We start from the raw sequence: 27975 nt of genomic DNA on the forward strand, positions 1-27975 counted from the left end.
AGATCTACTCTCAGCAAATTTCAAATATGCAATTCATACTTTTTATTTTTAACTCTAATCACGATCTGCACATTAAATACCTATGACATATTTAAAAAGGCTTTTTATTTATTTTAGAATGAGAGAACATGAGAGAGACAGAGTGGGGGGAGGGGCAGAGGGAGAGGGAGCATCTCAAGCAGACTCAGAACTGAGTGTGAAGCCCAAGGCTTAATCTCAGGACCCTGAGATCATGACCTGAGCCAAAATCAAGAGTCAGATGCTTAACAGACTGAGCCACTCAGGTGCCCGCCTATGACATTTTCGTAACTATAAGTGTGTGCCTTTTGACTGCCTTCACCCATTTTCCCCCTCCCCCATTCTGTTCTCTGTTTCTATGAGCTTTGTTGCCTTTCTGTTTTATTTTTATTTTTATTTTTTTAAGATTTATCTATTTATTTGAGTTGGGGGGGAGGTGCAGAAGGAGAGAGTCTTCAAGCAGATTCCCTGCTGAGTGCAGAGCCTAATGCGGGGCTCATTGTGGGGCTGAATCTCATGACCCACAGATCACGACCTGAGCTGAAACCAAGATTCAGACACTTAACTGATTGAGCCACCCAGGGGCCCCTGTTTTTTTTTTTTTTTATTCCACATGCAAGTGAGATTATATGGTATTTGTCCTTCTGTCTGACTTATTTCACTTAGCATAATGCCCTCTAGGTCCATCACATCACAAACGGCAAAGATTTCATTTTTTAATGAAAAATGTATGTATATACATTTACTTAAAAAGTAAATCAAAAGATGAAGCTTCTTAAGAAATAATAATGTGGAAGAAATCAAAAGCTAGATAATACTCACCAGGTGTACCACACCACACTCCGCAAATTGTTTAAGTAGGGGAAGTGATATATGTATATATGTATGTATATACATTTTGTATGTATATACATTTTGTATATATATACGTTGTGTGTATATACTACATTTCTTATCCAACTCATCAACTGATAGACATTTAGGTTCTTACGATATCTTTGGGTATTGTAAATAATGCTGCAATGAATGCGGGGGTGCATACCATTAACCCTTCAACAACATGGGTTTGAATTGTATGGATCCACTTATATGTGAATTTTTTTTTTCAATAAATAAAGTGCAGTACTGTAAATGTATTTTCTTTTCCTTGGGATTTTTAACATTTTTTTTCTAGCTTAGTTTATGCTAAGAATACAGTATATAATACATATACCAAATATGTATGGGGTGGGGGTTGGTGTGCCCCTAACTCCCACATTGTTCAAGAGTCAACTGTGTATATATATATATATTTTTTTTTTTTTGAGTTAGTTTTTCATTTTCTTCAGATAAATACCAAGAAGTGGAATTACTGGATCATATGGCGGTTCTATTTTTTAATTTTTTGAGGAATCTCCATACTGTTTTCCATAGTGGTGTGCCAGTTTGCATTCCCACCAGCAGTGCACAGGGGGTCTTTTTTTCTCCAGATTCTAACCAACACTTGTTATTTTTTGTCTGATTCTGGCCTTTCTGACTAGTGTGAGGTGATATCTCATTGTGGTTTTGATTTTTATTTCCCCAGTGATTAGTGATGTTGAACATTTTTTCATGTTTCCGACATTTTTTTCATGTTGGCCATCTGGATGTCTTCTTTGGAAAACTGTCTATTCAGGTCCTCTGCCCATTTTTTAATTGGATTGTTTGGTTTTTTTGGTGTTGAGTTGTATAAGTTCTTCATATATTTTAGATATTAACCCCTTATTAGATATATCTTTTGCAAATATCTTTTGCGTTCACTAGGTTGCCTTTTTGTTTTGTTGATGGTTTCCTTTGCTATGCAAAGCTTTTTATTTTGATATAGTCCCAATCCTTTATTTTCTGCTTTTGTTTCCCTTGCCTCAGGAGGCATCTCCATAAATATGTTGCTAAGGTCAGTGTCCAAGAGATTGCTGCTTATCTTTTCTTTCAGGAGTTTTATGGTTTTGGATCTCATATTTAGGTCTTTACTCCATTTCAAATTTATTTTTTGGTATGATGTAGGTAAGCAGTCCAGCTTCATTGTTTCGTATGTAGCTGTCCAGTTTATCCAACACTATGTATTGAAACAACTGTCTTTGCCCCATGTTATATTCTTGCCTCCTTTGTCATAAATTAATTGACCATATAGGAGTGGGGCTTATTTCTGGGCTCTCTATCCTGTTCCATTGATCTCTGTGGCTATTTTTATGCTAGTACCATACTGTTTTGATTACTATGGTCTTATATCTTGAAATCTGGGATTGTGATACCTCCAGTTTTGTTCTTCTCAAGATTGCTTTGGCTACTCCAGGTCTTTTGTGGTTCCACACGAATTTTGGGGTGGGTGGATGTGTAGTAGTATATAATTGTTGTGTTAATCTGCATTTCTCTGATGACTAAAGAAGTTAAGCATCTTTTCACATACTTACTGGCCAGATTCTTCTTTGATGAAGTGCTGTATAAATCTTTGGTCCCTTCCTTCCCAGAGGAGATTTTTATTAGGATGCTTTTTCAATTCTTTCTTATCACATTATAGGCATTCTTGGCTATATTCTAGATATGAATTCTTTCTTAAATAAATCTATTGCGAATATTTTCTACTCTGGATTGTTTTCCCTTCTAGCAATAGTGTCTTTGATGAACAGAATTTAGTTTCAATGATATCCAATTTATCAATCTTTTCCTTTGTGTTTGGTGTTCCTTGAAGTTGATACCATTATTATCATCAACTGGTTTTTACAGAGAAGTTAATTGAGGTGCTTGGCACTGGAACTCTCGGGGCCAGGACTATAGTGAGGCAGGCCTAGGGCAGCGATGACTCAGGTTCCTGCAAGTGTGCCCAGCATTTACATGGCTCAGTCAGTGTCTCCTCATATTTTGAGCCCTGGATGCCTCACTTGCCTCAACCTAGGCCTGGCCCTACCAAGGTCTTGAATTACCTCCCTACCTGTATCACCTTCCTGCAGGCTAGAGCAAAATAATTCTACTTGGGTTCTCCGAATTTGGAATTCAGTAGCCTGAAGTAAGTTTCATTTTACTGGCAAATGATCATCCTGCTCAGTCTACCAAACACGGTACCCGATGAAAGGTACCCAGGTCTCTGCTCTGCTTACCATGTTCTCAGTTTTCCTGAATAGGTGACTGAATTTGCTTCAGTCCTATCAGAGTTTGAGACGCAGAAAGTGTCCCACGACTGACTTAAGAGAATTTCAGGAGCTTCCCAGGAACTTTCAAGAAATGTGGGGGCTCGCGTGTGAGGGGAGGAACAAATGCTCCCGGGAACCCCTGTGGACTGGATTCTAAGCCCGGCACCGGCGAAAACCTGGATCAAGGATCGCTGGGCCTGGGCGCGCGAAGAGTTCTACCCCCTTTCCCAAACCTCCTTTCCGAGTCTTCGCCCCAGCTCGGGCAGGGTGCAAACTGAAAGTGGAAAAGCGCGGGGCTGCCTGCCGCCGAGCGAGCCTCCTACCCCGAGACAAGGTGAGTGGGAGGCACTGGGTCTTTTCTGGCTGGAGTGATACTTGGTGGGGACAGGGTCTTGATGCCCACAAATCAAAGGAGACTTCCTGGTGCGCACGGAAGCTGGGAAGCCGCCCGCCGGACTCGCAGCCTCAGGACACCTCCTCTTTGTGCCCAGAAGGCAGTGTGTGCCAGAGAAAGACGGAGTTGTGCGCGGAAAAAGAAGCCAAGTCTGTTTTGGGAAACCTTGGGCAGCGCTTTCCAGAGACCGCCTGAGATTTAAAACTATCAGGGGCTGGAAAAGTACAGGTGGGAGGCCGGTGACGCGCCAGAGCCCCCGCAGGAGCCCGGGGAAGGCCCGCGGGTCCCCGCCGCCGGCAACTGGGGGCATTTCACGTCCCTCCCCTTTGCCACGATCCTCCCAGCCCTTCCAGTTCCAGAGCCTCACTCTGCCAGGTTGCGTTGAGAATTGCATCCTTCTTCCCCACATTTTCTCTGAGAATCACTTGTTGCTGGAATTGTGTGCAGAAGTGGTAGGGATTCTGACCGCCCAGCTATAGCGGGCATTGCGTATTTCATGGAGAAAATGCCCTGGGGGGAGCCCCAAGACCGGCAGGCTTTCGTTATCCATATGCAATCCATTTCTTCGGTATTTTTCACCCAATTAGCGCCCTCATTTTGTGTAAGATGGAGAAATAACATCGATGTGATACTCATTTTCTGGGCATCTTTTAATGATTCTTGAATATGTAGCAAATGTCACGCAAAAGGACTGTTTTCCTTAACATCACACCTCCCGACAGACTGCCCCCCTACTCGCTGCCACATCTCCCTAAAATGCCTGCGGTGACTTGGCTGGTTCATTTCATTTGCGGAGTGCTTGCGCTCTGGCTGGGTGTATGGCAAGTTGGTCTTCAGAACCTCCTTCTCCTTGTATGCCCTTCCTTCCCTCCACATGAGACAACCCAGAAGCTCATGACCAATCTTGGGCTTGCTCGTGATGTCACACTACAACTAGGGCATTGCTTCTGGTCCACCCCGCGGTCTCTCAAAGGGAGGGGGCTTTCAGGTGGGTCCCAGCTATCCGCATCGAATAAGCAACCCAGGTATTTGCACACTAAAGTGGCAGACCCACCAATCTAGAAGCACCCTCACCTCAATTTCACAACTTTCTCCTGCTGTCTGCAAGCCACAAGCACTGTCCTAGCGTCAGAGGTTCATTAAGGTCAGCTCCATCTTTGATACTGCTGTAGTAACTCTTCCTTTGCGGGCTGCCTGCTAGATGGCAGTGTGTAACAGTGAATTAAATACACAGCATTAACTGTTACTGTTACTATGGCTCATGTTTTATTCTTCACTTGAAAGAACTGTTTATCCTACAAACAGTACATTAAAAAAATTAAAACTAGGGTTAAATTTTGAAAATAAAGAACAAGAACATAGTTTGGACAAACAATAACGTTATTCACAGATGTGTAAGTATTGCTCAGATGCAGACATTTCCAACCCATGTTTAAATGCTTTCTAAATGTGGAATGTAAAGTGTTGATTTCAGTGGGAATGCAATACCTAATTCAATTATCAGCGTTTCCCGATAAACATTATAGTGTTTCTGAACATGGGTTGTTAAACATTAAAAAAAATATATGTCTGTCTTTATTTACAGTGTTTTTAAGGTATTTATTTCTTTGAGAATAAAATTTGAGTTTTCAAAAGTTAATACTGAAATTACTAAAAAGGAGAATGAAGATAAAGTAACCCTAAACTTGTTATATAGAAATATTTCTTTATATTTACAGAACTCTTGGTTTATGATGACTCAGACTACCTTAATGACTGTCTTACCTGATCGGTCTTTCTTCCGTGGAGAGTTTTTGCTCCTGGACACTATTTGTGGGATCGGAGAGCTTCATTTTGGGATGAAGCCCCAGGAGATCCCCTGGTCCAGCCCTTTGTCTTTGGGCATGTGGAGTGTTAGCCACATTGTGTTGGTGTTATTTAACCGGTGCCTCACTCACGATTACATAAATGATCAAAGCAGATGAGGGATTTCAATTCACATCTTTTGCCGGGTAGGAAGATTGTTACATCGTAACCAATTAACTCTTCTTCGAGAAAGAACAGTTACTAAGAAGACCTTCCAAGGAGAAAGATTGAGAAAGTCTTGCTCTTCGGAAGCTAAGTTCTTGGTGTAATACAGAATCTTCACAATTTTGTGCCCTCACCTTTATTTAAAAAAACCTATTCCCTTTGAATGCTTCTATTTGAGGCTTCATATCAGTCTTTTCTGTTTTTTGCTTTTTTTTGGTCTGGAAATGTTTTAAGTTAGTTTCTTCATTAAGTAGCACCACTAAATGAGGTTATATTAATACTACATAATTTGAATGCTTCAGCATGTCCAGAATTTAAGTGTTAAGAATGACATCACCTTTGGTTCTACAATAGAGATGTGAAGGTCTCAGGCTGCAAATTCTCCCCCACTCCCCACCATTAATCACCAGCCTGGCCTCACATGACTGCCAGTATCCCTTCATCTCTCCTTATTTATCTGTCTTACCTGAAATGTGTGCTTGGTGGAAGAGGATGACCTTCCCAGAGAGAAATCTTCAACCCTAAGCACTCTAGTAAAAATAAATGCTTAGCAAAATATGAAGTCTTTTTAAAAAGAGTGAGGAAAACGAACACCAATAAATGTCAATAAAGAAAATTGGATGAAAGTGGAAATGAACCACCATGCCATGTTCACCACGTGCCCAAGGAACAGGCACAGGCACTAAGGAAGTTTTCTGCAAATTAAGAGTATGTCAACTTTTTAATGTTCGACAAGTGTTTTATATGCATCCAATAAAGCAACTTTAGAAAGTTTCCTGAAATCTGCCAGCTTCCTGTATTCTTTCCCCTGCTGTGATAGAAACAAGCACAATGATATGGACCTAGATCTCCCAACTTGGCATTGGGAGGGGTAAGGCTGGCCAAAGCAGGTGGCCTGGAGAGTCTAGGAGAATGGCTGGGCTAGTGAAGGAGGTGTGGATGTGCTAGGTAAGGACTAGAGCACAGAACAGGAAGCTACACTCCAGGAAGAGTCGGAACAAAGGCTATGTGTGGAGGAAGCTGGAGAAGTAGGGTAGGGTACAGGGAGTCTTGTTTTCGGAGCTAATGCATTTGATCTTAATCTTGAAATCTGTGGGAAACCATTGATGGATCGTAATCAGAGGAGAGAGATCCAGTTTACATCCCAGAAACAACTGTACAGCCAACTGGAGAGTGCAAAGGGTCAGACTGGTAGGAACACCAGTTGTCAGGCTTTTGGAGAAACCGAATAGGAATGAAAGAGGAGTGTTGATGAGGACAAGTAATTGAAGGGAGTGGTTGAAAAGCTCCTGGAGAGTCGTCCAAAGGCCCTTAGACCTTCCCACCAGCCTGCCATCATCTGTCTTTCTCAGGACAGTCCTGTTTAAGGGATATTGTGAGGATTTATACGTTATAAAATGAAAACATACTTTGGGGGAGTCAAACCTACTTGAGAAATTACACCTTAGTGGGTATAATTTAAGCTTGGTAATTAGATACATTCCTTTTAAAGACTCTCCCTGGTCTAACCTTAAGCTCTGTTTAAACAGTCAGTTGCTTATTAACTCAATTGACCCACCAATGACTAGGGGAGAGATGATCAAAAGAGCCTTCCCAGAGTTCCCAGCCTCTGCCTCACCTCTTCTCCTTGCCATGGGGACAGGAAGGGAGAGATAGAGACACATAAAGTGTCAGGGTCACAAAACCCCATGTGTCCCCCAGGGTTACCTTCTCATTTTATACTCAGAGATGCAGGGCAGAAATCATCTTCTGAGTCCCATTTCTGAGACCCTTAACCTATACCTTGGACTGGCACTGCGAGGCTGAAATTTGAAGCTGGCATCCTCAGACTGCTCTAAGATCCCTCCTCTGTCCATTTTAATTCAAAACAAGGTGGAGAAATTTGAAATTATTTTAGGGTGAAGGTATTGCTGGTTTTGATGGACTAGTGCTTGCAGGAGTGTGAGCTAGTCACGCTCAGCTTCAGATCCCGCTCTGGGCAGCAGATGGCCAGCCCCAGGCAGTGCACACAACCCGAAAAATGCATTTCAGAAGCTCAGCTCTAGGGTCAAGAGGGTTGGTTAGCGAGTGTCCGTTTCAGATGTTACCTACCATGGTTGTCTGAACAAGCACACATTGCTTCATCCGGGAATGGAGTGTTCTGGGGCACCTTCTTGGCGGACTCTGAGATTCACCCTGCGGGCAGTGATGAAACAGAAGGGAGCTTTCCTCCTGGAGCCCCATTGCATGGTGCTTACTGACTTTTGCCACGCTCTCTGCAAGTCCATCTGTCCCACCAGTGGGGGCACTGGTGACTGGAAGACAAGCTCCTGGGTAATTGATACCACATATTAGGTTGATGTGCCCCAAGGTCTGGTTGATAGCTGCATGCTATAAATTGTAGTACCATCTACACGAACTGGCTCTGTTCTTTAGAATAGTGGTGGGCATTTAACCACAGCTCAGTCCCTGAGACCTCACTATACCTCTGGCTTTGTGGGTATAAGCTAAATTGAGATTCTTTGGATGAAAGGGAATTTGTAACCTTAAATTCCTCTGTCATAGTTCATACAGCCATGTCAAGACTTAAAAAGGCCCTACCTAGGACAGACCCTAGGACAGCATTGTGGTAGCTGTAAAAATACCCCAAACTATATCTTCCCATTCTCACCCTATCTTTTTTTTTAAGATTTTTTTTTTTTTTATTTGCGAGAGAGAGAAAGAGAGACAGAGAGCATGAGAGGGAGGAGGGTCAGAGGGAGAAGCAGACTCCCTGCTGAGCAGGGAGCCCGATGTGGGACTCGATCCCGGGACTCCAGGATCATGACCTGAGCCGAAGGCAGTCGCTTAACCAACTGAGCCACCCAGGCGCCCCTCTCACCCTATCTTTTGTTTTCCTTTATTACTGACCCTCTTTGACTCCTAACAAGTGGTCCCTATTTCCTCCATCTCTTTTCTTTCCCATGAGCCTGAAGAGAGGTGACCTGATTTCTAGACCCACTTCAACCTATAGAAACTATGATCTTGGGCAAATCACTTAAACTCGCTGAGGCTCGGTTTCCTTATTTGTGGGAACTAAGAATAAAACCTACCTTGCTTACTTTACAAAGTGGTTATCAATAAGATTGAGTGGAGTGATAGATGTTAAAATCTTCTGAAGAAGATAGAGTTTTATACCCACTTAAGGTGGTGATAATTCATTACCTAATCTGGGTTACATTAATTCTAGCTATAATAAATAGCCTTTGCATATAAAACAGAAATTGGATCATCTTCCTGTAATGCAAGGGAAAGAAATAATGACAGTGAACGTTTATTCTTTATTGTGATGAAACCGAAGCTTACAAAGATTTAGTAACTTGTCCAAATTTATATTATGTGTAAATGACAGAGCCAGGATTGAAACCCTAAGTGCTAGCTCCACATTTTAGGTAGTTCATAGCTACTAGCATCAACTGAGTAGAAGGGAAGGCAATTTTCAGGTTCTTACAGATTTTTGTTACTATTTTCTCTGGTATACCGACCGACCGAGAGCAATTTTATACAGGTTTTTTTCTCTGATGAAGGCAAATAATCTGTGTTAGTATTATTGGGTGGGAATTTTATAGTCTTAGTGTTAAAAAATATAAAAGAATGCATGAACCTCAGAGTCTAATTAGTTTCTGGTTGTAGTCCTTATAAAGTTGTAGTGTTGGGTAAATTAATTTACTTTTTTCAAATTGGGTTTTCTCATCCTTAAAAATGAGGACAGCAATTTTTCCTTCATAGAGTTGTGGGAGGATTGAATGATATCATGCAAGCTGAACACTTAGGAAGGGCCTCACTTACAATAGGTCACTCAACAAATATTAGTGATCTCCTTTACTTTGGCAAAGTGAGCGTGTCTCCTTTTGAAGTTCCAGTGGATGGGGCGGCAACATACTTTATATGATTCAGCTTCGTTTTACACTTAAAAGTATAATAAAAATTATAATGAATATTTAAAAATAAGATAGCAAATAGTTATTGGACATTTATGTACCACACTCTGAATAAGTGTTTTAGTAATCTCATCTCATATAATTCTCAATAACTTCCTGATTAGGCACCCTTATTATCTACATTTTGGAAATCGAGATACTGAGAGGCTAGGTTAAACCAGCTGGGGAGTTGAGATTTGAATCCTGGCAGGCTGACTCCAGAGCTGTTCTCTTAGTTACTGTGGATTGCAAGAGTTCCATGGGGAAAAGAGGAAAAACACATAATCGGTGATTTCTGAAACCAAGAGTCATTTTGTTGCTGAAGGACTTACCCTGGACTTAAAGTAAATCAAGGTAGATGCACGGGAAGGGAGTACACCTTTAAGGCTAATGTTTTTAACCAGAATTCTACATCATTTTTATATTTCTAATTATACCTTTAATGCTGTATCTGGGAGATGTACAATCAGATCTTAGAACCAGATATTTGGGGTACTATAAAGCAGGTTCAGGAATGTTGATCCTTGCTCTGTTCTGAAACTCCACAGGGTCATTTGACCGAGACATTTGACTGCACAGAGCCCTGGGAATAAAAGGCATTGTCTGGAACTCTTTAGTTCATTTTTAAAACTTTTTGAAAAGATCATACATTTCAGACAGATGGAAATCTTATTTCAGAACTTCCAGAGAATCGTATTGTTCACACAACCCGCTGCTTTGTTACACTTGCCATAAAAGACTGAACAAATATATCAATAACCAGAATTCCTTATGTTGTGGCGGAAGTTGTTTTCCTTAGGGAAAATTTGCGTCAGTTGATCATGATCTATTTTCAAACCAAGCCTGAACTTTTATTTATTTTCTCCTTAAATTTTACAGGAGTGAGTGGATAATTTGGGGAATTTTTTTTTTTCATTTTTATTTTTAGAGAGAGGGAGAGAACACACATGGGGGAGGTAGACTCTGCACTCAGTGTGGAGCCCAACACAGGGCTTGGTCTCACAACCCTGAGATGGTGACCTGAGCCGAAACCAAGAGTCAGAAGCTTAACCAACCAAGCCACCCAGGTTCCCCAATCATGGTACTTTCTATTCCACTTTTCTACGCCTTTGAAACCTAAGTAGAAGAAAATGAATACATGTACGTGACTTGTGGAATTCAATCTTCTGATGGCAGAGAAAATTAAGTGGAAACAGAATTTTAGACTCAGGACCTAATTGTAGACCTGTCACAGTCCTCTAATGGGCTGTGTGACCTTGACCAAGTCACTTTACCTCTCTGATTTTGGTTTCCTTATCTAGGAGTGAGGTATCTCAGATCTCAAAGGTTCCTTTTAGTTTTAAAGTGTGAGGTTTCTATGTGATAACCCTGAAAGACTACATTTATTAAATCTTCTGCACTATGGCTAAAAAATTATTCATTTGTTACAGGATTTTTTGATGCCTTCTGGTTTGAAGAATCTCCAGCTGCTCTGTTGATAGCTTAAGAAGACTGCATACTGTTCCCGCTCGATGCCAAGCCAGGCCCTTGCAGAACCTGGGATCTCAGTCCTTCATGGAAACCAGGTCCCAGCAGGAATGACAGTGGAAGAAATTTGTACCCAGATGGTTCCTCCACGTGAAGTTGTCTTGGGCTGTGGGCCGACTCGAGAACACCTGGTAACCAGGCTAGCCCTCTGTCAGTCACCCAGGGCCGGGCAGCATGGTGTGGATTCAGAGGAGGAAGCTTTTGGCATCTTGCCTATGCATCACAGCCTCCGTCTTTCTGCTTGTCACACTCCAGGTAGCAAGAATTTGGGTTGCTTAGTGTCGATTGCTGAGCCATTCCAACCTTCCCGCCCTCAACCCACCCCTGTTCTCTCCAAGTACTTTACTTTTTGCTTAATCTCTCAGGATTGGGGAGTTTTCTGTCTAAGGCAGGGGAAATACTCTTTTTGTCAATAGATAAAACTGAGGTTTAGTGAGTGGGTGTGTCAGGTAGAGACAAAATCAGTGAGTAGGGGGTCAATTTATGACTCTTGTAGGGTCCTGGTTCTAGAAAAAGAGAAAGTAGAGCTCCGTCTGTCTTACTGGGTCAAATGTAGATGGCTTTCTCAAAGCCCCCTATCACGATGACTTGTGAAAGATGGCATTCTTGAAGAAGCCGTGTGTATTCTAAGAATAAGCACATCCATTCTGTGGAACACAAGCATCCGCATTAATACATTTGTCATTCTTTTTTTTTTTTTTAAAGATTTTATTTATTTATTTGACAGAGAGAGAGAGATTACAAGTAGGTAGACAGGCAGGCAGAAGGAGAGGGAGAAGCAGACTGCCCCCTGAGCAGGGAGCCCGATGTGGACTCGATCTCAGGATCCTGGGATCATGACCTGAGCTGAAGGCAGACGCTTAACTGACTGAGCCACCCAGGCATCCCTGAATGTGGGTGTTTGAACTGCAGCATTTTTTAGTCTTGCCATCTATTTCATTTTGTCAGTGATTCTGAAGTTCATTACTGATTTCAAATTAAAGTAAAAATGACGCAGCAATAGAAAAAGTATAGATATGAATTCAGATATAGTTTGGACCCATTCAAGCACCAGCTGTCCATTTGGAAATCCAAAAGACTTCTAAAGATTATTTGTGGATGTGAGCAGTTCAGGTGTGGGGCTGATGGAAACAGAGGTGTTCTCTGGGCTTTTTCCTCTTGATCAAGATTGAATGAGATAATGCATATAAAAGTACTCTGGCAGACAGGCTGGCGCTGGACTTCTGCCACCTTCTGCTGCCAGATCAGGATTCTGGTTGGAGGAAATACTTCACTCCCTCCTCGTCTGTCTTGTGGGTGTCCGGGCTTGTGCGGGAGGGGGTGGAGTTCTCTACTCTCTGTGGGAAGTTACCAGAGCTTTGATCTTACCAGACAATTACTTTGGCACTTTTTTCAGTTATGAGGAATGGCTGTGTCGAAGCTAAGAGCTTTCCTTTTTTTCTAAGATTTTTTTTTTTGTATTTATATATTTGAGAGAGCAAGAGAGAGAACGAGCAGGGGGGAGCAGCAGAGGGAGAGGGAGAAGCAGGCTCCCCGCTGAGCAGGGAGCCTGATTCAGGACTCAATTCCAGGACCCTGGGATCATGACCTGAGCCGAAGGCAGATGCTTAACCGACTAAACCACGCAGGCGTCCCTAAGAGCTTTTCTTTTGATGTCAGAAGACATTGCCATGTTTTTGGTATGCATGTCATTTCTGAGCTTCCATCACTTGTGGGGAATCACTGTCCATCTGTGTCCGCTCTGCCCGCCCTGCTCTCTAGACTCTTATTACTGATGGCCTAGCTATCCAGTGACCCAGACCATCCTAAAGAAAGAAAGAAACGTGGTTTTACATGGAGGGGAGCCCAGTACTCATGGTAGACTTCACTTGATGCCACAGTAGAAATTATTAGAAATAGAAGACTTGTGTTATGACTCCTTTAACTGTAATAAAAAGAAACCAGTTGGTGATTTATAACGAATTCTCCCTAGAATGCAGTCTCGAGTAAGAGCCAGATAATAGCCCTGACTCTCACGGGTTTCATTAAGAGACAGAACTATTTCCGGGTACTCTATATGTCGACGAAATGCAGAAATGTAGCTGGTATGTGTTTAGTAGAATTAAGCATGCTTGTTGATAAATATTTTGTCAGCACCCTAATCTCTGGAACTCCTGGGTATGTAAATTCACGTGGCAGAAGGGCTCTTGCAGATGGGATTAAGGTGAGACACTTCGAGATGAGGAGATTATCCAGAATTATCAGTGTGGGCCCAGTGTCATCACATGAGTCCTTAGAAGATAAGAGTCTTCCCTGGCTGTGGTCAGACAGAGATGTGACAACGGAATAAGCATCAGAGAGAGGCAACATTGCTGGCTTTGACGATGGAGAAAGGGTGGCGAGCCAAGCGGTGGGTGTCTCTAAAAGATAGGAAAGCAAGAAAATGGATTCTCTAGAGCTTCCAGAGAAGAATGTAACGCTGCCGATACCTTGCTTTTAGCCTAGTGAGACTCAGGTCAGACTTCTCACCTCCAGAACTATGCAATAATAAATGTGTTGGTTACTTTCTTCTTCTTCTTCTTCTTTTTTTTTTTTAATTTATTTACATTTTAGAGAGACAACGGGGGGAGGGGCAGAGGGAGAGAGAATCTCAAGCAGACTCCTCACTGAGTGTGGGGCCCAATGCGGGGCTCAATCCCAAGACCCCGAGATCATGACCCCGAGATCACGATCTGAGTGGAAATCAAGAGTTGGATGCTCAACCAAGTGAGCCACCCAAGCACCCCAATAAATGTGTTGTTTTCAGTTGCTGAGTTTGTGATGATTTGTTCTAGCTGCAATAGAAAACTAAAACGAGGCTCCATCATCAAGATGAACGGGAGACGTGCAAGAGGCAATGAAACCATCTGACTCTGTAATACTTGTCTTCTCTTTCAGGTAGTGGTTGAACTGGGAAAATTTGAAAGGAAGAAGTTTAAAAATTCTGATTTACGAGATGGACAGGCAAAGATGGAAGAGGAGTCTGCGCATCTCTATCCACTGCCTAGGAAAGAAGCACTGACCTTGAATAGGAAAACCCAACTGGAAACTGATAGCTACCCCATCATGCTCTGGTGGTCCCCACTGACCGGGGAGACTGGAAGGCTCGGCCAGTGCGGGACAGATGCGTGTTTCTTCACCATCAACCGGACCTTCCTACATCATCCCATGACCAAAGCATTCCTCTTCTATGGTAAGTAGGGCATTTGCCTATCTCCCATGGCTTGCTGACATCCTACTCCAAAGCTGACTTACTGCTTACCTCCAGGGAAGAGAAGGTGGAGCTCCCCTTGGACACGTGGGACATGCCTGATTTCCTTTGCATTTGTTCTGTGAGAGGCCTGAGCATTTAGCAGATACAAGAAATAAACAAGCTTCACCAACATAAAGGTGGTTGGCTGGCCCCTTGGTAATTCTGGAAGAGAAGGGATATTTCCTCTCGCCCTTTCACAATTGGACACTGTGCTTACTGAATTTGGTATTTAGGGAATTGGGTATTGATTCTATTGCTGATATCGATTCAGAATGTCACCTGCGATAATAAGCCAGGAGATTTTGATGACCTTAACAAATGTTTAATTGGACATTAGCTAAGCACAGTGTTCTTTATTTCGTTAGTCAGAGTAATCAGCAATAAAAATAAAAATATTGTTCAGCACTGGCTGAACAATATTGAGAGTAAGTTGGTATTCATCACTTCCTGAGGCTGATTATATGTCCTGCTGGGATTGAGGGCAACCAAACCCAGCGAGGGGAATTAGCAAGCTGCCAGGGGTGGCAGGAAATACAGAGCTCCTGGGGGGGAGTGGAGGGGGCAAGAGGGTAAAGATGAGCCAACTCGACCAAATATAGGCAAGGTTGATCAGTTAGGAAGTCAGTGGAAGCAAATCTGCTTTAGAGTGGTGTGAATGTGTATCTGTATTTGTGTGTGTGTGAGAGAGAGAGAGAGAGAGAGAGGAGAGAGAGGGAGACTTCCACACTCTTCCTTTAGAGATTGGGCTGGGGTCTCTGCCTGAAACCACTAAGAGAGTCTGGTCTCCCCTTGCTGTAGGCCAGAAGCAGCCATCACATCGCTGCTGAACGCCCTTGCCAAGTGTAGCTATTGATTTTTTTTTAAAGATTTTATTTATTTATTTGACAGAGAGAGACACAGCGAGAGAGGAAACACAAGCAGGGGGAGTGGGAGAGGGAGAAGCAGGCTTCCCACTGAGTGGGGAGCCCGATGTGGGGCTCGATCCCAGGACCCCGGGACCATGACCTGAGCCGAAGGCAGACGCTTAACATCAGAGCCACCCAGGCGCCCCATAGCTACTGATTTTAATAGTGAGACATTTCTTTGAGAAATCTGATGCTACTCCAGGGCAAACAGGCTATGGGGGAAAAGTCATCTTAGTATATGACATGGCTCACTGAGACGACGTAATGATGTCAACACTGATTACTAATCTATCTAAAATGATACAACTTTTGGGGAAGGTTATGGGGGTGAGAAATTGAGTGGGGTGGGCAGGGGTGAGGGAGAGTTGAATATTCATCTTCTGTAGAAAGAATCAATATATACTGTCTAAAACTGACAAGTCAAGAAGTAAAATCTAAGCATGTTATTTGGGAATACTGGAGGTCTATATGCATGTATAACATGTTAAAAAGTTTTGTTTATGGGCGCCTAGGTGGCTCAGTCATTTTGGCATCTGTCATGATTCCAGAGTTCTGGGATCGAGCCCCTGGTCAGGCTCCCTGCTCAGCGGAGAGTCTGCTTCTCCCTCTGCCCCTTTCCCCACTTGTGCTCTCTCTCTCTCTCGCTCTCTCTCTCAAATAAATAAAATCTTTTTTTTTTTTTTAAAGTTTTGTTTGAAAGGCTGCCACCGTGATATGACCACTTTGGATATTGGTCTGGCAATATCTAGTCAACATAAATTCATACCAGATCATCCCACTGCTAGGCATGAAGCCTCACGAAATCTCACACATGCACATGGATTGCTTATTGCATTGTTTGTCCTAAGTAAGGTTTTTAAAATCACCTAAATGTCCAACAAGAGAAAAATGGTCAAATGAAGTGTGATATATATAAATTCAATGTGACACTACACAACAGTGGAAATGGATGTCCTGGAGCTCCAAGCATCCAACATCGATAGACCTTGGAAATCATGTAAGAGGAAAAGCAAGTTAGAGAGCTAAGACAGAAAGTTAACACATCCTGTCTCCCCGAGATTCCTGACCTGCTCCAGTCTCCAGTTCTTGCCCTTTTTGCTGGGTACACAGGTGCTGTCCTGGCTCGCTGTTGTTCTGGGGGTTCCTTATGCCTTACTCTTGTGTTAGCTCCCTGCTTCTTCTTCCTCTTCCTCTTCCTCCTCCTCCCCTTCCTCTTCCCCTTCCCCTTCCTCTTCCTCTTCCTCCTCTTCTTCTTCTTCTTCTTCAGACTTATTTATTAGAGAGAGAGAGAACATGGGGGGAAAGATTGTGGGGGGAGAGGGAGAGTATCCCAAGCAGACTCCCCACTGAGTGGGGAGCCCGATGCAGGGCTCAATCTCATGAGCCCGAGACCATGAGCCGAGCTGAAATCAAGAGTCTGATGCTTAACTGACTGAGCCACCCAGGCACCCTTCCTGTTTCTTTTATGCCTTATTTTTCTCTTTCTTGGTTTATACTTTTGTTTCAGTGTGTTCTGAAGGTAAGTTTTCAGAGACTTTGTATGTGTGAAAATGTGTTCATTTTACCCTTACCTTCATTCATGGTTTGGCTCAGCATAGAATTCTAGGTGGGAAATGCTTTTCTTTCTGAATTTGAAAGACATTTTCCCTCTGTCTTCTAGCTTCTGCTGTTATTGCTGGGCAATCCAAAGCTATTTTGATTCCCTCTCCTTTGTATTCTGTTCCCCTCTCCCTTCTCTGGAAAAATATCAAGTATTCTCTTATTCACCAGTTTGGAAATTTAGTAATGATGCTTTGGTGTGAGTCTCTTTCCTTTTATTGAGGTGGGTACTAAAATATCGAATTGCCAGGAAGCCTACAAAGCAGTATTTAGCTTAGTGACTTTTCCAGGACTCACAGATCTATAGGTTCATGCACTTAGTTTTATGAGCACACCAAGACTCGATTCTTCTTTCAGAGATGGACTTACCTCCAACCCAATTCCCAGGATACTGATGCGTTAACTGGAATGCTTCTGGCTTGATCTTCCTATCTCAGGTTTTGTTACTCTCCAGCTCCTGAAACCATCCGTGACTCTCATTGAGATCTAAATATATGCCATTTTTATTTTATTTTATTTTTTTATTTTTTAAAGATTTTATTTATTTATTTGACAGAGAGATAGAGAGAAAACACGAGTAGGCATAGTGGCAGGCAGAGGGAGAGGGAGAAGTAGGTCTCCCCGCTGAGCAGGGAGCCCAACGCGGGACTCGATCCCAGGACCCTGGGATCATGACCTGAGCCGAAGGCAGACGCTTAACCAACTGAGCCACCCAGGTGCCCTATGCCATTTTTATTACCCTGGCATTCAAGGTTCTGAAATCTGAATCCAGCCTGTCTTCTAAACTTCTAACCACTGTGATTCTATCAACCAAACCCTAGGTTCAAGAATCAAACTGCAATAGTCACCATTTTAAGCAGAAGCCACAAATGTACTAATTTACTGCCACTGTTTATTCAGTTTCTGAGTCCTAGATTGTCCTTTCTATATTTGTCTTGTCAAACAATCTACTGAATACCCACCATTTGTTTGGAAACATGGATGAATAATGTAGCATCTAATGTCACAGATTATTATCTTGAGACAAAGATATAACCTGGCAGTAATGCAGTTCTAAGTGGCATATGTACCATAACAGAAGTGTCAATAAATCTTGTGGAATTTCAAAGAAGGGAGAGAGAACATATGATTGGAGGAGTCAGGAAAGGCTTTGTAAGACTGCCTTCATAAAACAGGAGAAATTCGAAATGTTGAGGGATAACGGAATTGGATTGTGTTGAGATTGGAGGACATGTCGGGATGAGGGATGGCGTGAATGTGAGCAGAGAAGTAGAAAGTTATGGGTAATATCTGAGGTACAGCAAGGCTGTAGCAGAGTTCTGGGTAAGAGAGAGATGGAGATTGAATGGTATATTGGGACCAGAACGAGGAGAACCTTGCATGTTGGCTTAAGATTTTGCATCACATTGGAGAATGTTATCAGGGAACCCCTGAGAGTTGAATGGCCTTTTAAAAGCCAACTCAGATAGAACACCTGTGAACCACTCCGGATTCCCTCCCATCAGATGCAGCCTCTATGGTGTGCCAGGCACAATGCCAATCCTGAGGAATAAATAAGATAAATGAGGTTAACTAGGCATTTGGTTTTGTTCTGTGTGATCTTCTCTTCCTTCACGGAGTGGAAAGTTTTGAGGATAGGGCAACGTCAGTTCATCTTTGTACCTCCTCTACCCTTTTATCTAGCACCTTATCCTTGGTAGGTGCTCAGGAAATCTTCATAGAGAGTCAAGCCAAAAAGGATGCAGGAGTCTAACCTTCTCTTCACCAAGGTAACAAGACTGAGGCCCTGGAAGGTGAGGGATGTGCCAAGATTGCACTGGAGTCAGCAAAAGAGTGGGACTGAGAGCCAACGGGCCCTCACACTTGATTCATCCATCGCTCTTTTGCCTCTACCACATTTGAATGTATACTCATGAGTATAATTAAACTTGGATATTTGGATTTTGGAATTGCTTAAGATGTGTGGTTTTTAGCTGGCTGAATTAGAGATTCAGTTCATTAAGGAGGTCTGTTGAGCAAAATAGAATGAAGACACCACACGTTTCTGTCTGAGGGCTCCACAAATTCTAATTAAGTAGGTCACTCACAACTGCACCTGGGTCTCTGCCGCAGCAGGATTGAAAAAGAAAAGGCAGGGAAAATGATGCTGGTGTCAAAAGCTGACCTAATTTAGTGAAATGGAAACTTGGAGGATTACGTAACCTCGAAGCTATTGTAAACCAGAATATTTTTGAGTTTTCTTGTTTCCTTTGTAGCCTACTTTCTTTTTCTTCTTCCTAGATATGAGTTATTTACTTAATACGAACACTGTGAATACTGTGTCTGGTTTGAGCCATTTGAGAAATGCAAATCTTCAGCTTCACTAACAATTCTCTGAAATGAAAATAAAGCAGTCACAAGTGAATAAAGTGTTTTTTTTTTTTAAACCCAAAGTCCAAGCGTTATGGGAGTCTTCAAAACTGTCACTGTAGTGATTTCTAACACAACTCTGGGTTTTTAGACAGTTCTCTTGAAAGATGTCTCTCCTGAAGGAGGGGTTGGAGTCAGCCTTGATGAGAATGGGCTTAGTTAGAGCAGGGGAACTGCTTCTGTTTTAGGTGAGCTTCTCAACAGAGGTTTTAGTAAACAGAGGCACGTGGAGATAAAGAAAACAAGGAGACTCCTGAAATATTTTACCCCCTTAGGAATGTGGGATGAGCACACCTTGATGAAGTCTGGAGGTTATGAAGAGGAAGGACATCAGGTTGGCCCTCCTCGAAGCACAGCTCCAGTCCAGCTCTCTGGGACTGAGTGCTGACTGCTTGCTGGGAGCTCCAATACCTCCACCCTCGTGGTAGGCTCCATGTTCCCCCTACCGCTTCCTTGAACATGATCTCATTGCCTTCTCAAAACAGCCTCATAGGTGGGCATTCTATCTTTTTTTGATGAAGAAGGAAGTAAAGCACGGCATGAAAAGGCTTGTCTTCAGTTACCTGTGTGGGTGGTAGGAACCAGAACTTTCTCCTCATGGACAAGGTGTGAGATAATATAGTCCAGATTATATTTCCAACCTCAGAGCAGACATAGAGTAAAGGAATCATTAGAAATGGGTGGTATCATTCCGGAAGACTTCTTCAAGAACTGGAGTTACAAGGAAGGTCTTTAGCAGAGGAAGAGAAAAAGTTTCTGTTATAAGCCATCTACAGCTTACCAGTTCCCAGAGTGTTGTAATGAAATACATTTAGAGTGAATGATAGCAAACCCATTGGGATTTCACTGCTGTTATCATTGCCCACTCTGCCAGGCACCAAAGAGATACTCTCCATGTATTCTCTTATTTAAAATCATCATAACACTATGTAGTTGCCTGGGTATTATTACCATTTTAGAGATGGGGAAACAGGCTCAGAGAATGTAAGTGACTTGCCCAAAGTCACACAGATGGAAAGTGCCTGATCATGTACCCAAATCAGAATATCTGATTCTAGAACTCATACTCTGTTTACTAATATTTTACCACACTGTCTACACCAGAGGCTATGAGCCTGCACAACAGATCCATCATCTTTCTCCTTTGGAAATGCTAGCTCATCAGTGAACTCTGTTACCAGCCATCTCTCCATGTTCTGGGTTTTGTGCACAGGTTTACTCTTTTGTTTACTCATTCCCCTTCAGACATTTCGTTTGTTCGTTCATTCATTCATTCATTCAAAGCCTGACGATGACCAAGCATGAGTTATGGAATGAGATCAACATGTGTGTGTTTCTCACTGTGCTTTAAAGCCTTATTCAGGGGGCTAATTTTCACCATCCCTAACTGGAAAATCTGGCAGATCTCCAGCCTTTGTGCTCACTCAGAAGCAATGGACGATTTTATGGTCACTTTACGTTGCAAGTGCAGTTTCAAGCTTAGTAAGTGGCATGTTCAGTCCCAGGTAGAATCCCATCCCGACTCTGAATGTGCCTAGGTAACATTTGTTGTGTTCGCCAGCTTGGAGCTCTTTTCATGCCGCAAGCCCGCTGCCCTAGGCAAGGGACTTGTGTTCTTTCTGCTCTCTACCCTCTGCTTGCTCCCTCTCCCCCCATCACCAGCTGCTTTTGGGAGCTCAGTGGAGGTGCAGTGAGGACAGGGAGGAGAATTAAGGAGATAGGACATTTCTTACTTGGCTGCGTGGCTTCATATCTTCTGAACCAGGCAGATGGTTCAAGCCAGTGTCCTTGAGTGGGTCGGGCAGAGGATGAAGTATAGTTTTTCTATTCTGGGGCATTTGCATGCCATTTGGAGTTTGCCTGTTGGACTTTTACAGTTTCCTTTCTCAGGAAGCTGCGTCTACTCTGCGTAGTCAGATGGCTTCCCAGCTCCTGGCACCCTGCAGAACACATCCAGCTTCTTTCTGCTGAGGTCTCTTTGTTCCTTGTAGGGCTCTCGTAGGAGGACCCGAGGCTGCCGACTGGCTCCCAACATGTGTCAAGGGAAGTATCACCCACCTCTTGCTTTGGCTAGCTTTGGGATCATGGGCAGGTCACGTCCCCTGACCCTCTAGATTTTCCTAGGGAGACGGGTCAGGAGAGCCCATCCCTGGTCCACAGTTCTCAGGTGCCTCCTCAGGCGTGAGGTAGGCCCTAGTCCTCTGTCTCTAAGTTACAAGAACATATTACATATTTCAGAGTTCTCCAGGCAGCCCTGTGGAAGCAGGGGGTTCAGAGCAGGGCACAAGTGCTCGCCATAGAAACACTTCAATAAGTGTCCCCCACAGGCTGTTCTCTCTCATCCTTTTCTGTATTCTTGGCCTTGTTATGGAATCCAAGAATCCTAAAACGGGTTCTCCTTCATTCCATGCATAAATTCGGTGAGTGGGGACAAGGATGGGTTCTGTCTCACAATTACTTTGTATCTCGGGATGTGTCCTATTGGTTCTATTCGGACATGAAGTTGTACAGGGTTTCTGCAGAGTGGCACCGTTTGCCAGTCCCCTTGCCATGCCCTGGAGAAGCACAGAAAATAGACAAGTTTGGTTTCACATGAGTATATCACAGTTGATGTGCTAACAGCCTTGATGGATTTCCTTATATGGCTATAACCCACTTCATGAGTGACACATCCGTGAACCATGCTCAGGGCTAGAGATTTCTGCTGATCTCATCCATTACGTGTTAGTTCTTAGTAACTTTTGTCTCCAGAGATTGAACTTCTTTTGGGCTCTGTGCATTGAATTAGTAGCTAATTGTTCTTAATAGCTTGCCAGATTAAGACTTATTTGGGAGATGGGAAGGAGATGGACTTAATTGGACTGTGTGGGCAGTAATGAAGTTGAACATGAAAAGAAGCTCATAATAACTAGGTGATAGATTGTATATTATATTATATACAATATATGTATACATATGTATATGTGTTTATCTGTCCACATATATATATTTTTGCTGTAATCAAACCTCTTATTTTATTTATTTATTTTTAAAAAGATTTTATTTATTTATTTTGAGAGAGAGAGCACATTCGCAAGCAGGGGGAGACACAGAGGGAGAGGGAGAGAGAGAATCTCAAGCAGACTCCCCACTGAGCACAGAGCCTGTCGTGGGGCTCGATCTCCCAACCCTGAGATCATGATCTGAGCCGAACCCAAGAGTTGGGCGCTCAACCAACTGAGCACTCAGGCGCCCCAAACCTCTTATTGTATTTTTTAATTTTTTAAAAAGATTTTATTTATTTATTTGTCAGAGACAGAGAGCAGGGGTAGGGGCAGAGGCAGAGGGAGAAGCAGGGAGCCCGATGCGGGTCTCGATCCCGGGACCCTGGGATCATGACCTGAGCCGAAGGTAGACGGTTAACCAACTGAGTCACCCAGGTGCCCCAAACCTCTTATTTTAGATAGACGTCTTATTTTGACTTACATAACTATTTGTGTGGTACTTTACAGAGGGTGAACCCAGTGGCAGGGCTCTGCTCAGACCCTCAGTGATGTCTCCTCTAGTTAGAATTCCAGGTCCTTACTGTGGCCTCTGAGACTGCGGGCTCTGCCCTGCTGGGTTCCTCAGGCTCATCGTGCTCTCTCCTCTCCACCCTGAGCTGCTCGCAGTCCCTCCTCACACACCGGGGAAGCCTTGCCAGCCTCAGGACCTGTCACTTGCTCTTTCTCTCCCTGGCATGCGCTCTCCTGGCTTGTTCCTTCCCACCAGTCGGGTGTCTGTGAGTGGTCCTTCCTCAGAGAGGCCTCTTTCCTCGCTTCGTTCTGGAGCAGTGCTCCCCTTCCCACACCACTTTATTTTCTCTTCATGGCACCCATCACCCCTGAAGTTGGCTTACTTGTCTGGGGCAAGTTATCAGCTGTCTCCCCACGTTGGAATGTAAGTACGGGAAGACCAGGAGCTTTGTTTTGTTCGCTTCTGTCTTCCCACGACCTGGCAGGCTTTAGGGAGCCTTGTTGAATGAATGAGTTAGTGAAACTGGCCTGATCTCCTCATGTAGAGATGGGGAGGAAATGAGAACTTTGGTTTTTTGTTTTGTTTTGTTTAAGATTTATCCATTTAGGGGCGCCTGGGTGGCTCAGTTGTTAAGCGTCTGCTTTCGGCTCAGGTCATGGTCTCAGGGTCCTGGGATCAAGCCCCGCATCTGGCTCCCTGCTCAGCAGGAAGCCTGCTTCTCCCTCTCCCACTCCCCCTGCTTGTGTTCCTTCTCTTGCTGTTTCTTTCTCTGTCAAATAAATAAATAAAATCTTAAAAAAAAAAAGATTTATCCATTTATTTTAGAGAGAGTGCGCATGTGCACGCAGGAAGGCGGGGAGGGGCAGGGGGAGAGAATCCTCAAGCAGACACCCCACGAGGGCAGAGCCCGATGGTGGGGCTCAGTCTCATGTTTCATAAGATCAGGACTTGAGCCGAATCCAAGAGTCCCGCTCAACCAACCGAGCCACCCAGGCACCCCAGAGAACGGTATTTTTATCTTCACTGGGTCTTGAGATATTACATAACTTACCCACACTGTGCCTGGCATTCTTTTTTTGAATGTGTTCATTAGACCCTATGATTAACACGCTGTTTTATTTAAATTATGTTTTATCAGTTTTTTTTGTGTCCACGGCTGAATGAAACTTTCTGGTACAAGGCTTATTTCAAAGAAACAGCAGACTCGGTCCTCACTTTCTAGTCCCTAGAAGCAATCACTTTTGGCTGTTTTAGCTATTTTCTTAGTACCATGTTACTTCCTAATTTTGTAATCAGGAGGAAGAACACTCACTCTGGCTGCCTGCAGATTGGGACACACGGCGTGGATGCCACACGCCTCGTCCCGCACTGCAGCAAGTCAGCGTGGTCACTTGGGGGACAGGCGTGTTGTAACTTCTATCACGTCAGTTGGGTATGATTGATTCTTACCTTGACTAGATCAGATCTGGCAGCCAGGGTTAACAGCAAGGGAATAGCAGTCATGAGAACAGAGGCATTCAGTCCTATTAATGCCCAGTGTTCAGGTGTCAAGGTCGTTGGTTGGAAAGTGAAAGTTTCAAACCAGAATCTCCACTCACACTTGGGCTTTTTCAGTGGGAGTTGTGACAGTTTTGTTTTGTTTTGTTTTTGATCGTTCATGTAATATAATGTGTGGGTCATTCTTTCAACTGTCAAATTTGTTTGCATCTCTGGAAAGTTTCCTTTAAGTAATGCTGGAACCGATGGAGAACCAAACCCAAATTCTCTGCCACTTAGATTTCTAAAACTTGAGAGTTTATGACCTTACTTATTTTGCTGTAGATGAGTGGTTTCCAAACACAGCTCACCCTAAGGTCATGGGTGAACAAACAAACAAAACCCTAACTCTGTGGGCTCTATTTCCGACATACTCAGAATCTCTTGTGCTGAAGACTTGTAATCTGCAAGGTATGTTGTCAGATTGGCTTAAGAGGCGTTTTATAGGGCTTTGGGAAGGTGTGGGAAGAGTTGGCCGGAGATTTGGAAACAAAAGAAAACAGATTTTTAAGAAAGAAAATGTAATGATAACACACTGGTTTGGCTCAGCAGTAAATAATATTTATACCTGCAATAATGAAAGCATGGATATATACATAATCAAAAATGGATGAGGAGTCAGAAGGGAGGTGAGTGAGGGGATGGGTTAAGTAGGTGATGGGGTTGAAGGAGCATACTTGTGATGAGCACCGTGTGATGTATGAAGTGTTGAATCACTATATTGTACACCTGAAACTAACATAACACTGTATGTTAACTAACTGGAATTTGAATAAAAACTTTATAAAAAAAGAAAAAAGATGGAAGAGGAGGGAAGACAAATATGTGGGGGAAGGGTGATCTAGGTGAGTTCAATTTACATCTTCCATAGCAGGAAGATAGTAGGTATTATCTAAAACTGAAAAATCAAGAAATAGCATGCTAAGCATGTTATTTGGATGTTTTTGAAGTGTGAGTAGAGAAGAAACACCTGAAAGAATAGGAGTGGTGACTTCTGGCATGTGGCAAGGGGGTATGGGTGTGGGGCAGGACACCGCTATCTGGTGTTAATGGCCTGATAAAAAGCCTTTCTCACTTTTAAAGCTATATGCAGGTATTAATTTGGTATAAATAAAAATTTAAATAACAAAGATATTTTGTCTCAGGAGAGAGTTAAGTGCAAGGACAGTAAGAACAGTTATTAATAAATTATCCAATTCCTAGACTTTTTTGCTTTATTGGGATGCCTTTGGGAAGAGTGTTAATTATGTAAAGACATTAATATTTCTTCTAGCTAATGTATTCATTTCCTTCCATGAAAAAATTACATATTAATATTACTTGATTTTCATCCTTTCCACATAAAAGGATAAATCAACTGAATTTTGCTAGATTTCGTTTGGTGTAAGGACAAAGGCTTTAGTGAGCCTCATAATGTTTAGTTTTGAGGGTTGTTCAGGCAGGACGGGAATCCTCTTGGCCTTGTTTCTGACCTAGCCTCCCTCTTCTTTTTTAACCCTCTCTGTTCTTTTGGTAGCGTGTGGTTATATAGAGATTAAAGAAAAAGCAAAAGGGCTGAAAATCTGAAAGCATTTCCCAGACTAACCTTACAAATCTGGAAGGAAGCACAGAAGTAAATAGGGCCAGAGCCCAGCACTTTCCTTCTGGCAGACATGAGGACGCAGTGGACAGATCTCATGACTGCAGCTTCAGCAATTTGGGCCGACGGATGGGTTGGCCCCGATCCAGTTCTGGGCAGATTCTCTGACACCGGGAAACCCTCCGAGACAAGCTGGCAGCTCCCGTCTGCAAAACAGACAACCAGTGCTCATAGGCACCCCAAATAAAACCATGCCGCTTTCATTGATGTGTGCTCTTTGCTCTTAAAAATTAAAAAACAGGGGCGCCTGGGTGGCTCAGTTGGTTAAGCAACTGCCTTCAGCTCAGGTCATGATCCTGGAGTCCCGGAATCGAGTCCTGCATCTGGCTCCCTGCTCAGCAGGGAGTCTGCTTCTCCCTTTGACCCTCCTCCCTCTCATGCTCTCTCTCTCTTATTCTTTCTCTCAAATAAATAAATAAAATCTTTAAAAAAATAAAAATTAAAAAACAAACAAACAAAAAAACAAACTGAAGAGAGTACGGCAGACCCTTCGTTTTCACTGATTTTGCACTCACATTTTGGTCCACCCCATCTAGAGCATTCTAAGGTGTAGATTGAGTGTCCTGGCCTTTGAGAGAGGAGGTGCTAGGGAGTGTCCCATGCCTGAGGGACAAGAACCGCCAGCTTCCATCTCTCAGCTGGCTTCGTGTTATATACTTGTTGCATATGCTGGAGATCTCTTGAAATATTAAAAATTTCTGTATTTGTGAAAAAGTAAAGGAAGGAAGTAAACTGCCAGTGCTGATAAGGAAAGTGAAGACAAAGCAGTGTTTTAAGAAACCATGGTTATTGGGCAGCAGATAGCTATCTAGGTAGATCAAAGAGTAGAGCACTGGACTAATTTACAGTTTGGATCTGTGTGAAATAGTCCACCTGATTCCATGTTTTGAGGACATTGTATGCTACCATATCTGTGGTTTGGGAGAATTTGAGAATGTCTCAGGATGTATGCCCTGCTGGTGTCAGGGTCTGCTCCTCATTCATTTATATAAGAAACATTTATTTTTTTATTATTATTTTTTAAGATTTTATTTTTATTTATTTGAGAGAGAGCGAGAGTGAGAGAACACGAGCAGGAGGAGGGGCAGAGGGAGAAGCAGATTCCCTGCTGAGCAAGGAGCCCGATGTGGGGCTTCATTCCAGGATCCTGGGATCATGACTTGAGCTGAAGGCTCTTATCTGGCTGAGCCACCCAGGTGCCGCATTTAAGAAACCTTTATTATATGCATAGCCCTCTGCTGGGTGCTGGGGTTATAGTCGTAAACACAGCAGGCTCTGCCCGTGGAGCTTACGGAATATGTAAATAGGATGCTACCAGCTAGGGATGAGCATTTTGGCTTTCGACAGAGTAACTGGGGAGGCCTCTATGAGGACATAACATTTGAGCCTGAGAACTGAAACATAGGAAGAGACAAACCTGTGTACAAAGTGGAGGGAATTAATTTCAGGTCGAGGGAGCAGCTGATGCATAGGAGAGCGGGAAGCAGTCTGATGGGAGGGAGGGTCAGAAAGAAGGTTGCTGTGGCAGAAGCACCAGGGGTGCGAAGGGGGAGCATAGATGAGATTTGAGGGGCAGACACACTCCTGTGATAAAGGGCTCCAATAGACAGAGTTAAAGGTCTGGATATAGTCTAAGTGCAATGGGAAAATATCAGAAGGTTTTAAGCAGAATTGCTATGATCTGATTTTGGTTTTCTTCTCTTCTGATTGATGTTTTAAAAAGATCCCTGATGGCTTCTCCATGGAGAATGGATTGGACAGTGAAGGTGGAAGCGAGGCACAGTTTCCATTAAAGAAGTGAAAATCATGGTGCTCTGGATTAGGGTGGGAGGTAGTGGAGAAAGAAATGGGTAGATTTGAGATGTGCTTTGGAGATAGAATGGATGTCTTGATGTCTTAGCGGTATCTATTTTTATATACACAGGTGTCCAAAGAGAAAAATTAACTGTGCTTTTTCATTTAACTCCTTGGCCTTTCAGACACTTAGTTCAACCTCACGTTATCAACTTACCACAACCATGATGCATAAACAGCATAAATGCAGCTATTCATTTCCTTCCTGATGGGTAAAAACAATATGTCGTAAAT

General features: G+C 43.1%; 1 protein-coding gene across 5 annotated transcripts in view; it reads left to right on the forward strand.

Moving 5' to 3' along the window:
• The window catches only part of POFUT3 (protein O-fucosyltransferase 3), a 72741-nt gene that overhangs the window by 1876 nt on the left and 42890 nt on the right, over positions 1–27975 (forward strand). The window contains exons 1-3 of one of the 5 annotated variants that reach the window (XM_078069628.1): positions 3143–3498; positions 10937–11164; positions 13950–14244. In XM_078069628.1, coding sequence (XP_077925754.1) covers positions 11018–11164; positions 13950–14244 — 442 coding nt within the window. In that variant the 5' untranslated portion in view covers positions 3143–3498; positions 10937–11017. Of the gene's footprint in view, positions 1–3142; positions 3499–10936; positions 11289–13949; positions 14245–27975 lie in introns of those variants that run through there. The other 4 variants (XM_078069630.1, XM_036095845.2, XM_036095847.2 and 1 more) reach the window with 4 other exon arrangements.

The sequence above is a fragment of the Halichoerus grypus genome, chromosome 3 (genome assembly GCF_964656455.1).
Source record: "Halichoerus grypus chromosome 3, mHalGry1.hap1.1, whole genome shotgun sequence".
Taxonomy (NCBI): Eukaryota; Metazoa; Chordata; class Mammalia; order Carnivora; family Phocidae; genus Halichoerus; species Halichoerus grypus.